General features: G+C 40.8%; 1 protein-coding gene across 10 annotated transcripts in view; it reads left to right on the forward strand.

Moving 5' to 3' along the window:
- Positions 1–13,117, forward strand: part of ELMO1 (engulfment and cell motility 1) — a 274,768-nt gene that overhangs the window by 236,942 nt on the left and 24,709 nt on the right. For all 10 annotated transcript variants that reach the window (XM_032442431.1, XM_015854222.2, XM_015854221.2 and 7 more), the window contains one exon: positions 12,477–12,640. In XM_032442431.1, coding sequence (XP_032298322.1) covers positions 12,477–12,640 — 164 coding nt within the window. The remainder of the gene's footprint in view (positions 1–12,476; positions 12,641–13,117) is intronic.

The raw sequence follows: 13,117 nt of genomic DNA on the forward strand, positions 1-13,117 counted from the left end.
TGCCATGTTTCCACATGTGACTTCTGCTGTGATATTTAAGTTTATTGGATTTATTGGGATCCCGAGAGCTGGTCATAACACTAGAAGAAGGGGAAAGAAAAATAAAAAGGGAGAAGCAAGTCTGCAGCAGGAATTAAACAGAAGATATTAAAACGAGTAGTTTTGTAAGGGAAGACACTGTGCGGAGCCGTGGGTGCAGACATCTGCCTCCCGCTGGACAGACACGGTAGTGCCCTTTGTCTTCCACTAGGATAAATAACATTACACATTTTCAGAGAGCCTTTTGCATTCGTAGCCTCACATGCTGCACTTTAATTATGCATTGTAGCAGATGATTCAAAAGAATACCATCCTGATATCTTTAGCCTCAGTGCTAGCTTTCTCGTTACCAAAATGTGACACGGGTGTCTGGATACACTGCATCTGTGCCCCTGGGGCCTGGTCTCACACAGTGTCTGCCATTTGGCTTCATTCTGGACCAGGGTGAGTTTCCTGAAGCAAATCCTTTGTGTAGCCGTGCATCTGATTGCAGGGGAACTGATATTTTTTTTGTTGACTTCTTCAACCTGGGATGCGCAGAGGTTGCCTTTGTCTTTCAAAGGAAAGCAAATGGCTTGCATTTAATTCTAAAAATGACTCCAGCCCCAAAGCACAAAGTCAATAGTCACAGAGAGCTGCAGGAAGAAAGGAGTCTGCTGGCTTGTTAGAATTGTGGATTACTGACAATGTGGTAAGAAGTGCAGTGATTTTTGATGATATGGAAAGAAGTGTGGTGGTAACTTTCAAGTTACCAGAGAAAGGGTCTTTCATCACTGAAATTGTAAGCCTTTCTCCATCTGTAACTCATTAGCTACTTACTAGAAGTAGCACTATTTTAAGACATTATTTACCCTCCCAGGCAGAATCGATGTGTTTCTGGAGACGAGTGTGTTTCTGTGCACGTCATTGGTAGTTTCCAATCAATAGTGAGAAGTAAACTTGAAGCCAAACTCTGCAGTGTTGTCTTTACCGTTCTCTTAGAAAATCTCCTTTGGCTCTGATTTAACACAAGTGAAAGGAGCACGGGGGGGGGGAAAGAAAAACAAAACTGACAATCACTGTAAGTAAAAAAGTGCAATTTCCAGGTGCTTCCTATACACATCGTTGGGGGAAATGGAGCAAAGGAACCAGCCTACACGGGTCTGATGGGCATATCAATGCCATTGATGCATCTTTAGTTAACTTTACCTGTAGCTGTAGATGGCTTGCCCTTTGCTCATGGAAGTGCTATTCCTGAAGAGAAGGATTGTGTAGCCTCATAGGTTTGTTTCCCTCCTAATTTCCCTGGCTAGCAGACTGGTTTTGTAATCAAGGTGAAGTGATTGAATGCTTTTGTATAGTTGATTTTATTATTACGTGTGAAATAAATCACTGTTATCTATCCTGGGGAGTAGTTTATTTTCTTGCACTGCATATAGATCTCAACAAACCTTTCCTTTGATCTGGGAGAGAAAAGATTGCTCCTTTGCAGCAATCAAAAATATAAGTCTCTGAAGCCATAAACCATTCATTCCACTGCAGTTTATAGAATGAGGTATGGAAAAGCATGTCATCTGTGGTTTTTCTTCTTCTAAGAATAGTCTAGTTGAATTCTTTATATGCTTGGGTACGTGCCATAATTCAAAGGGAAAAAATTATATACATTGCTCTAATTATTTATATGAGAGTACGGTAATGATTTAACTACCTTAGGCAAAGGACTCGTTGGACTTGACTTGTACAAACTCAATTTTAAAAAAGAAAAAGTATTAATGAGTGATTTCAGGACATTTTTAAGTAGCATTGAAAATGTTCTTTCCTTTTATTTTTTAATCCCAACACACGGACATTTCCTGTACGTTTGTCAGTTCAGAGCAGATCTTGGTTTGCAGTAGCTCTGACAGCACTTATTACAGTCTGTCAAGTTAGTAATTGGTGAGCTCAGGATTTACAGAATGATTTTTAGAGCTGGCATCTAACAAGTCATGGTGCATTTAATCTTTTCATTGCTTCACATATTTTTGTGAATCACCCTGTTAATTCATGCAGCTATTTTTATTCCCATGGCCCTGAGTGGACTCTGTGATATCAATACAACTATCGCTTGAAACAGTTCTACAGGCATGATTTTCAGCTCATTGCTTTCTTTAGTGACATGAATGTGAAAATGAGTGTTTACCTAAAAATTACGACAGCCTGTTTGCTGTAAAGTTACGATGCATCAATATTGATAAGTTCATTCAGAGGAACTGCATATCTGTACACTGCCTTCTTGCACAGTTCATGGATGTTCAGCCTAATTGTGTACCATCACTGGGAGGATAAGCACATAACTGGATTGAATCAAATGGTCCTACACCTATTTGCTGAATGTTTGGCTCTCATGTGCATCAGGAAAACCTACATGAATGTTTGTTTCTGAGATTCCTGAGGAGAAATTCACATGTTGGGGGATGCTGTAAGAATGGTTAACTCAGCTAATTGCTTAGTATTGTGGCTTATGTTCCATATCAGAGAAAAAATAAACATGAAAGTAATTACTGAGGATTAAAAGTGTGTTTCCTGTGTAGGTAAAGTTCTTGCTTTATCAGAGTAAAGTCGTGTGGTTCTGAAACTACCTGGACCCACTGTTGCTATGTTGCTATCATTTTTTCCTGACAGACCACAGTCCTGGGCTAATTAACCAACACTTGCAAGGCTTTCCCTGTTTTATCTCAGAAGCCATGCATCTCTTTTATTAATATACCTGTGAGAATTAAGGCAATGAGCAGGCAGAAGAGCTGCCAAACTTGCTACTCAGATTCACTAGATTGTTATAGACACAATGGATGGATTTTCAAGGTCTGTTTGGTTTGGGAGAGGAATGCTGACAAAGGGGAAAGAAGCAAGAAGGGGAAAGGTAAAGAAACTGCCCCTGTGCTGTCCTGTGCCTCCGGTGGCGCAGTGGTTAAGGACGCCACTTTGCAACACTGGAGGCCCGGATTTGAATGCCCCCTGTGGCGCAAGTGGTAGAAGTGCCACTCTGCTACACAGGAGGCTCGAATCCCGGGGGTTGGACTCGATGATCTCTAAGGTCCCTTCCAACCCGCACAAGACTGTGATACTGTGATACTGCCTGTTGCTTTGTGCTAGCTGGTGGCTGTGGTTTGCACAGTTGATTAGGGACCATCCAGCTCACCTACAGGCCAGTACTGGGGGCAGTATGCAGCCTGAGTTATTGCACGTGTCATGCCATGTCACACTATCAGAGCTCTTATTTCATTTAGTGTTATGAAGACATGAGGAAGGTGCACCACCCCTGACCCCTTCTTCCATTCAGATGTGGAGATGTGGAGTCCCCCATATTTTTCCTATGTTTCTCTCTATTCTTTTTTTTTTTTTTTTCTTCATCATCAATAACCAAAACTTGAGATTATTTTTAATTATTACTTTTACACCTTTCAATGGGAAAAACTATCTTCTAGAATGTTATCCATGCTTTTCTTCTGTAGAACCAGCTGACTGCCATATAGTAAAGTTAATTTTCATGTAGTGTATGCTATGTAATGTAATCATGTATTTTAAGGGAGAAGACAACCAAATGTGTGTTCCTAATCATGGGTAATTCTCACATTAGTTTTCTTTAGAAATCACAAGCATGTTATCAGGCATGTTAATTGTTAGATTGGTGTATGACTAAGGATACAAATATCTCCTCATTTTCCCCTCTCCCCTCTTAACATTTTGTTTGAGAAGATCAGTACATTTTGTCTGTGAAAAGCCCTGGATTAAATGCCGCCCACCACAGATTTTGTTCACTATTTATTTTGCCAAAGGAGGTTGTCAGACATTAGAGGAGGTAATGTAATATTGGTTGACCTAAGACTTTCATTAACTGCCAAGGAAGTTTACAAAAACACTCTTATTAACTTTGCACATCATTTTTCTGGGGCAGAAAAGCTTTGACACAAAACACTTGTTTCATGTTTAGCTTACCTCAAGGCATAAAGGCATCAAGGCAATAAATATGTTCCTATTTCTGGTGCAAATAGTATTCTAGAAATATGAAATAGAAGGAAGAGATTTTCTAGCAGTCATTCCTGTTTAAGCTTAATACAACCCAAATAAGCTGCATTTGACGTGCACATTTAGATTAGCACTGTGGGCTCCACTTTGAAATGAATCCTTAGACATGAAGGCAGAACGTGATTTTAACCCTGCAAGAAGTTACTGGACTACTTTCACAGAATCACAGAATCACAGAATTACCCGGGTTGGAAGGGACCTCATGGATCATGTAGTTCCAACCCCCCTGCCTAGCAGGGCCACCAAACATACGCCTTTACTAGATCAGGTTGCCCAGGGCCCCGTCCAACCTGGTCTTGAACACCCCCTAATCCACAACCTCACTGGGCAGCCTGTTCCAGGACCTAACCACTCTTCTAGTAAAGAACTTTCCCCTAACATCCAACCTAAATCTTCCCTCTTTTAACTTAAAACCATTTCCCCTAGTCCTGCTATTATCAGCCCTTTCGAAGAGTTTACTCCCCTCCTGGGAGTAAGTTCCCTTCAGGTATTGAAAGGCTGCAATGAGGTCACCCCGCAACCTTCTCCAGGCTGAACAAACCCAACTCCCTCAGCCTGTCCTCATAGGGGAGGTGCTCCAGCCCCCTGATCATCTTTGTGGCCCTCCTCTGGACCCTTTCCAAAATCTCCATATCTTTTTTGTACTGAGGGCTCCACACCTGGACACAGTACTCCAGATGGGGCCTCACAAGAGCAGAGTAGAGAGGGACGATCACCTCCCTATCCCTGCTGACCACCCCTCTCCTGATGGAGCCCAGGATCCCATTTGCTTTCCGGGCTGCCAGAGCGCACTGCTGGCTCATGTTAAGTTTCTCATCTATCAGGACCCCTAGGTCTTTTTCTGCCGAGCTGCTCTCAAGGACAACTCCTCCCAGCCTGTACAGGTGCCTGGGGTTCTTCCACATTGTCTTCTACCAATAATAGTTTATGAACAGTGTTTAGATGTTTTTTCATGATGACTCTAAGTCCACATGCCTTTCTACTGCATGAAGGACTGCTGTTCACTTCCTTTTCCATTACTATCTGTTTTACCCACTGATTTCTCATGCCAGTCCTTATAGGAGGTTACACTTCAAGCAGTTGTTTTAACTCAGCCTTCATTTTCTACTGAAATACATCTGTCAGATCCACCATCTCTTATTTATTTATTTATTTATTTTTCTAATCTTTTTTTTTTTCCTTCAAATTTGTCCATCTTTTCGTTTATTTTATCATGAACAATCAACCAGATGCTTCTTTCCATATGTGAATACTCCCTTGCTAGAATCTCTGTTCCTGCCCTGGTCACTTTTCCTTGTTTATAACATCTTTCCTACTAGCTGCTTTTCCTTTTCCTTTGCCTGTAGTCATTGTTAGCAGTCATTGTCAATATCATCTTCATGTTCATCATTCAGCCACACTACCCTTCAGTGTAATTTTTTTGTATGCTTTTTTTCAATCAAATTCAAACAGCTTTTTGCTCACAGACAGTACCTCTGCCACTCTTTCTGTCTTTAATTGAGCAAATCAATTGTAACATTGAAAAATAACTGGAGATCTCCCTGGTACCTGGTTCTTCACCATCAGGACATAGGTAAGTAAAAATGATCCATGCAGATAACAGAGTTCTGGGAGCTCCTCTGGGAAGTGCCAAATCAATCTATGGCCACAGGCTCTTCCTGCAGAGGTGGAGTAGCCTGGGGATGTAATGCAACAGAGTACAAAAAGTAGTGGTTCATTTCCACTGAAGACAACCTTACAAAATGTTCAGATCCCATATCCGAAATAGTCTGGATTTATTTTTATTCTTATTTTTCTCCAGAGAAATGAATGTTTTTACATCATCTTCTTTAGATGCAGTCACTCCTCTGACCACTTTCTTGCTTTTGGTCAGCTCCCATCTCTCACTGTTTCAGGGTTTCACTGTTCCTGTGCTCATGGCCCTGGAGCTCTCTTCCCTTTCTACAGTCCTGGAGTCTATGCAGAAATGTGATGAAACCCCTCCCTTCTCTCCTGTAGTCCTTGATTAATGGCAGTCTCATCCCACCAGTTCCCAGGGACCATGTAGTATCAGAGTGGTTTCCCCCACCAGTGATTCATTAGTCAACGTGCAGAGAAAAGCTGGAAGAATCAAAGCTACTCTGAAATGTGAAACAGTTATTGTTCTTAGTTCATCTTCAGCTTTTCCTTCATCACTCAGTCTACTGGGTTGAATCTCAGAATCCAGTACAAGATTCTGTGCACTCTTCCTGAGCAGAGGGCAGGCAATTTGTTTGGGTTCTTAGGCTATAAACAAGATTTCACATTGAAGAGCTCTCTTACTGAAGCATTAAGATTCCAAATACCTGCTATAGACCTTTTATAAGCACTCTGAGTGGAAATGCTGTCACAGCTCCTACCTTTGAGCTCCATCATCATGTCTGCTAGGTGCTCATTTGTTCATATTGAGTATACCTGTAAAATGATGGTCATTGCTGAACTGGGTAGTAATAGCGATACCACACGGAAACAGACTGCTCAGCTTGATCAAAAACATTGCATTGTTTCAAGTCTCTTTTCTGCAGACAGAAAAATATCTTGGTTCATAGTAAAAAAAGAAAAAAGAAAAATACAAACATAAAAATGCTCACAAACAAAATACATATATATATATACACACACACACATATATATACTTCTATATTAAGAAAGCTAAAACTTTATCAACTAGAAGTTGTTTTTTTCACAACAGCTTTTAAATTCTGCGTAAAATTGAGAGTTAAAATATATCAGGGCTTATACCTGCTAAATCTTCTGACAGCTCCTTCCTCATCCCAGTGCCTGAAAATGAATCAACTTAATTATTCCTGTCATTATATACTTTCAACTGGCTTAGAGTTGTCTCTTTATCATTGGCTACAGCTACTGTCCTTGTCTTCTGAAACAGTTAAGAAGATTGAAAACTGGTGTGCTTTTTTGTTTTGTTTCTTTTTTAAGGTGTGAGAGGTTGCTTAGTTTAGTTTTGTTTTGTTTTTTGATAATTCTGGAGACTACAGGCAGTAATAAAGGGAAAAATCAGCAATATTGTTGTCTCTTGTCAATGTTTAGACAGTACCAACACTATATTTAAATTTTAGTTCTGTAGAATGGCATGCCTAAAATAATGCTCTAAATAACGTGGAAGATTTGTCCATGCTAAGATCAAGGGATTGGTGTAGTGAAATCATGGATTGCAGTATGTGGAGATGAGAAAACGAAGAGCTGCCTTAAATTTTCTCTGAAGGACCTCTAAGTCACTCAGGATGACTCTTCTGAGTACTCTGAAAATACAACCATTGATCTACTTGAAACAATTCATCCATTGAAATAACCTAAAAAATTGTCTTGAATTACCTGGTGCACACTTTGAACATGTAATGTTTTCATTAAGGTGGTTGACAGGTTGCTTGTAAACTGAAGTCATTTTCTGTCCCTTCAGAATGGAATTTTCTTTATGGCCTCCTTTGTCAATGAGCACCGTTCATTAAGAATGGTTTGGTCGTTTCATTCTGCAACCTTAATTTTTACCTACTTAGTGAGTTTTACTGAATAAAATCTCCTTTGTGCCTGAAATGATTAAGTTGGATCTCAGTAAATATATTATGTCTTTATTTTTTTATTAAGATTGTGTAAACCATGCTGCTTCTCTTCAGGAACACTTAGATGGGAGGGAAACTACATATGAATTCTTGGCATACCATTTGAAAAGATATGTCATTTCTCTAGTTTTCTGTTGAGCGGCTCGTTGACTTTTTGTGTGGTCACATGGAAAAGCCAATTAAAGCAGCCTTAAAATGTCTTACATCTCAGATTCTGCAAGTCTGGTTGTGAAGGGGGATCTCTGGATGTAGTACAGTCCTGTTCATCATCTTTTATCATATGCTGCAAAGAGATGGGAATCATACCTTGCAGAACTTGTTAATACTGTGCCAAATTGGGAAGGCACTGAACTAAGCACATTATGGTTACATGGATCCATGGCTTATACCTGACTTCTGTAGAACTCTTCACAGCTGTTCTAGCTGTGAGCTGTGAGTGGGATGTTCCATATGAAATGGTATCTTATTCAAGGGAAACAGCTGTGGGGAAGTTATGAGAAGGATTAATGCCTTGTCTTTTTCTCTGTGGATGAGTTGTGGTGAATCTTCAGCCCTCTGGGATGTCCCAGGGGTAGTTTCTGAGAAAGTTGATGCTAAAAGTTTGTAGAAAGAGGGGTATTGTGGAGCAGAATGCACAGACTTAACATTTCCATAAGCTTGCAGATAATGATTAGATGTCACAGGTGAAAGCCACTCTTCTCTGGTCATGCCAAATACAAAGTTTGCATCAGTATTGTAGCAAAGAATATACAAAGGGGTCCATTTTGTGTCGTTCATAGTTGGAGACAAGATGATGAAGTTAGTGGGCAGCGGGAAGTTGCTATATAGATGGGTCTTAGCTTCAGATGAATTCCTCTTTCTGACATCGATACCTTCTCACTGTCTTTTCATTTTGTCCTCATGTTGTAGAGCCTAAATATTCAGATCTGTGTTCAATCCTGAAGGGCAAAGGCTTTATTTGCATAGCTAAAAGTTCTTGTGATAAGAAGCAGGAATGAGGAGGAAGTGTGGGAGAGGCAAAATAATCAGAGTGTGAGATTATACAGAGATATACAAAAATAGCTTAACAAAAAGATGTATAATTTAAGATTATGGATATGAACCATAGAAAAGGTAAGACAGATTAGTTGAATAAAAGGCTGGGAATAAGGTCCTGGATGCCATAGATATTTTGGTTAAATAAAAAAAAAAGTTGGTTTTTTACTTTTTTTTCTTCTGTCTTCCTCTTAATGTCTTTAAGTGAATGTACCTGTCCTTGTCATAATGCAGAACTTGGGATCCTCTTACCATACAAAAAGTCATCAGATAAAAAATGCGCCCTCTAAAACACTCATCTCTCAGCAGGAGATGCAAAGTGTAATGCAATTAAAACAACTATCTACAGTGTTTATGTACAGTTATATTGAGTAGAGCATATTTTTAATTTCATTGTAAGGTCAGATACACAAGGAGGATTACTGGTGTCTTTGAGACAGCAGCAATCAACGGCTGGCAGCTCAGCTTTAGAAATTTTGAATAGATTAGAAGATCTTGGCAGTGGTTCCCAAATGCTCAGGAGACTCATTTTGACAACCAACAGCTTTGACATTCTGGCCAACAAGTTAAATATTATTTGCTATAAACACTACCAAGGCAATTGCTCACTCCTTACATACTGGGCCCAGGGTGCATGCTTCCTGCCTTCTGTGTCAGGAACAAGGGCAGCCCATAAACCGAGGAGCTATTTGGTGATATCATGTCAGTAAACAGATCAGAGCAAAGAAGAAGAATAATTTGCGTGTTAACCACAACAGCAAGTACCACACATGGGAACCAAGGGCTTATATAGGATTTTGCAGCTGGGCATGAATGAGAGCACCCATGGTCGTGAATGTAGGACTATGTTTGCTTGCAACTCTGGTTTAGTGATTCCACTGGGGCTGAAGTGGCTGAATTAAATGTCTGATCTTTCTCATTATAGCAATAAATTGCAGGCTAACTGCAATACTGCATGTAGTAAATTCATTTGGTACAACTTCATAGTAGTCCTGAGAAAGAGAAAGCAAAACCAGCAACTGAATGTCATGTTCTCTGTGAGGATGAAAAGTTGAGCACAGTTCACTGGGAGCTTGGCCATTAGTGTTACGAGGTACCAGTGGATGTCTTTTCATCAGCAAAGCCAGGTTTCCAGTCTCTCCTCTCTTTTCCCTTACTAGTACCAGCATGGTTGCTAATAATAAATAACTGTAGTTAATGGAAAACTTTATAAGATATACACTAGAATTAATTGGTAGCAATTAGTAGTCATTGCAACGAAGGCAGAAAGAAGAAGAGTGAAGATAATTTTAGATATCCAACTCGCTGCTGGGCTTGTCAGCCTACTTTTTTTCCTACTTTTCCCTTAACAAAGCTTCATCCATTGCCTTTCCTAAGCCCTTTCAGGTATTAAAACAAGACCTAGGGAAATCAATAAGAATATGCCATCAAAGTAGCTGATTCTCAGCTAATAAGGTGCTGTGGAAGTTTTGGCTGAATGTGGCCACCATCTGAGAACAGATGGTTCTCCATGTGAAAGACACACTGGATAGCTATAGGGTAGAGAACTCAAAGTTTCTTTCTATCTATCTTCAAACTGGGTTTCAGAAGACTTGCTCAGGCACACAGCAGTCTGTTTGATTTCTAGGAGTGGGTGGACTGGAGCTCTTCTTTGTCTGGGCCAGATTTCCAAGATTAACCAAGAGTAAGATCTTGCAAAGGTGCATGGAAATGTGGCAAAGGCATTTGCTGTCCAGCTGGGCAAACAGTTTTGTGAGAAACATCTTGCTCTTGGAGGATATATCTAGGATGGATGTGGTCCCTGTAGGAGATTGTCTTCCATTTATTAACTGCTTACTTTCAGATGTTGGACACAGTGTGTGGATTACATCTAGGAAAGAAGTTGTATCTCAGGAAGTATAAATAGAAAACAGTGCAGGCGATGAGAGTTAGAAGATTGAGGGAGCACGTGTGAAGCAATGAAATATTCATATTTGAAGGTAAATTTTCAGAATGATTAGAGAACCTCTGAGGGGCTGAGCTTCTGTTTTAAGATACATGGTAAAGATGAAAGAAGAAATTGAAATGAACAGTGCAGAAAAAGCTTTTGGCCTCTTGTGGCAGTTAATTTTGGTCATATCTCCTTTGATACCATCAGAGTGGTTACTGCTTCCTACTGCTTCCAAGCTGTTGGATTTGGGTGGGATGGCCCTTTCTAAAACTGGCATTCTTTCAGCCAGCTTCAGCTCAGCATCAGATGTTTCAAGATGTGTGATTTGCACCAGCACTAGGGAAAGGAAATGAGTCCAGAATTTGGAGAGAAACACAGTAATCTGTCATGTGCAACCATTTGAAATAAAGCCAAGCGATTCCCCTTAGTTAACTGTGTCTCAGCAGTTTTCTCTGATTAAATAATTAATATTCATATTGATGGCTGCTGCCCACCCATCCTTTATTCTTGATTTTTGGTTTGCACTGCTTATGATGTTGCTTCAAGAGCAATCCTTTAATATCCATGGCAGGTTGGTGTCTTCCTTCTGACTAATGTTCTCTGTTAGCAAGTTTCCTTTCCTTCACTGTATATGATCATAAAGTGGCTGCAGTGTGGAGATCTTGCAGGATCATGAAAGGGATGAGATGAGAATGGACCTCTGGAGTCACCTGGTCCAACCCCTGCTCAAGTCAGGACACCCAGAGCAGGGTGTCGAGGACCGTATCTCTCTTACAAGAGATGCTCCAGTTTCTTTATCGTTTCTTTGTCATCTTTACCATCTTTCTCTTATACTGATGAGCCCAGAAATGGACATACCAGTTTCTCACCATCTGAGAAACCATGGAGGTTTATTCATGTTGAACGTGCTGAGTTTTGAAACGAAATAGCTGGAAGGCAGAAGGGAGGGAGGGGACAGGACTTAGATAGCAAATAATAATGTTCACAGGCACAACCATATGGCCAGTCTGTCCCTCCTCTTGCTATGACAGCACTGATGGAAACAACAGGCCACAGTCAGTGGCTTAACACATGGTCAGAAGAGCAGCTTTGAGACCCAGCAGGGTAGTCATAAGGCCTGGAAATCTCTCTGCAGTGTGTGCAGTGGGCAGCTAGACCCTGCAGCTTGTGCATGTCACCTGTGTTGAGCTGGCAGATGTCAGGATGTGCACCTGCTCTCCTGGCTCCTTAGGACATCACAGCTTTGTCATGCTGTTACAAGTGTGTTGTGTACATGTGTGTGTGCCTGTCCCCAACATGACAGGAGCATCAGCCCAGCATAGCCATGCTCTTGCTGACAAGAGCACACAACTCATAGAAAAGGCAAGATTTACAATCCTGCAATCAGAGGCTATAGCTCAGCTGTCCAGAGAAACAGCCGAATGGTGATTGACCCTCTCCCCACCAGCCCCCTGAAATAGTAATTTTCTCATTACAGAGCTGAACAGCTTTTTCCTTAAGCTGCATTGTCCTGCCAGAAGTTGACTCCTTTTCTGGTTATGCTATTGAGCAATTGACTTGAGACCTGATAGCACTAACCAGCTTCCACACCTATGTACTGGCTCCAGGGATCTCTTCCCAGACTCAACTTTGATCTCATTTCCTCTACCTCCTCCTTTCCCCAAGTAGCACAGGAAAATTGGGAATGGGATTTATCAGCTACTGCAGAATCTTTGCTCTGGTGCCCAAGAACCCAATGCAAACTAGAAACCTTGCTGTGACACTGAACGAGATTCGATAGAAAAACACAGATGTTAACATAGCTTTTCTTTTCCTTTCCTTGTCAACCACAGGTAATGCAGGTGGTGAAAGAACAGATAATGAGAGCACTCACTACCAAGCCTAGCTCACTGGATCAGTTCAAGAGTAAGCTTCAGAATCTCAGTTACACAGAAATACTGAAAATACGCCAGTCTGAAAGAATGAACCAGGAAGATTTCCAGTCTCGTCCAATTCTGTAAGTATTGTCTTCTCTCCTAACCCATGTTTGCATCAGAGAATTAACAAATGTGATTGACATTTATGAGCTCTTCAGGGGGAACCTGAGGAAGTAAGCTGTCCAGGGAGCTGTGCTCAGAAACAGTAGCACAGCATCTGCTTGAAGTGTGTTTGATTTCTTCTGCTGGGAATGGCAACTTTTTCATTGAATTCAGTTAAATCAGATTCACCAAATTCCTACGGGGTCTCACATGGCTCATTTGTATGAAACAATGCTCTGACACTTCCTGTCCTTGCACACTTGTGCATATAAACCTGTTCTTGTTGTCAGTGTTGACTTTTTTGTTTTATGTTTTTTAAACTTTGTCTTCTGTCCAAGGGATAAAAATTGCAAATGCTACTTCTCTGAGCCAGACAAGAAGTTCAGAGTAAGAGGAGTCGATACATAGTGGCTCCAGAAAAGAGTGGGATTATGTATTGCTATCTTTCTTCAGGG

Source organism: Coturnix japonica, chromosome 2, assembly GCF_001577835.2.
Source record: "Coturnix japonica isolate 7356 chromosome 2, Coturnix japonica 2.1, whole genome shotgun sequence".
Classification (NCBI taxonomy): Eukaryota; Metazoa; Chordata; class Aves; order Galliformes; family Phasianidae; genus Coturnix; species Coturnix japonica.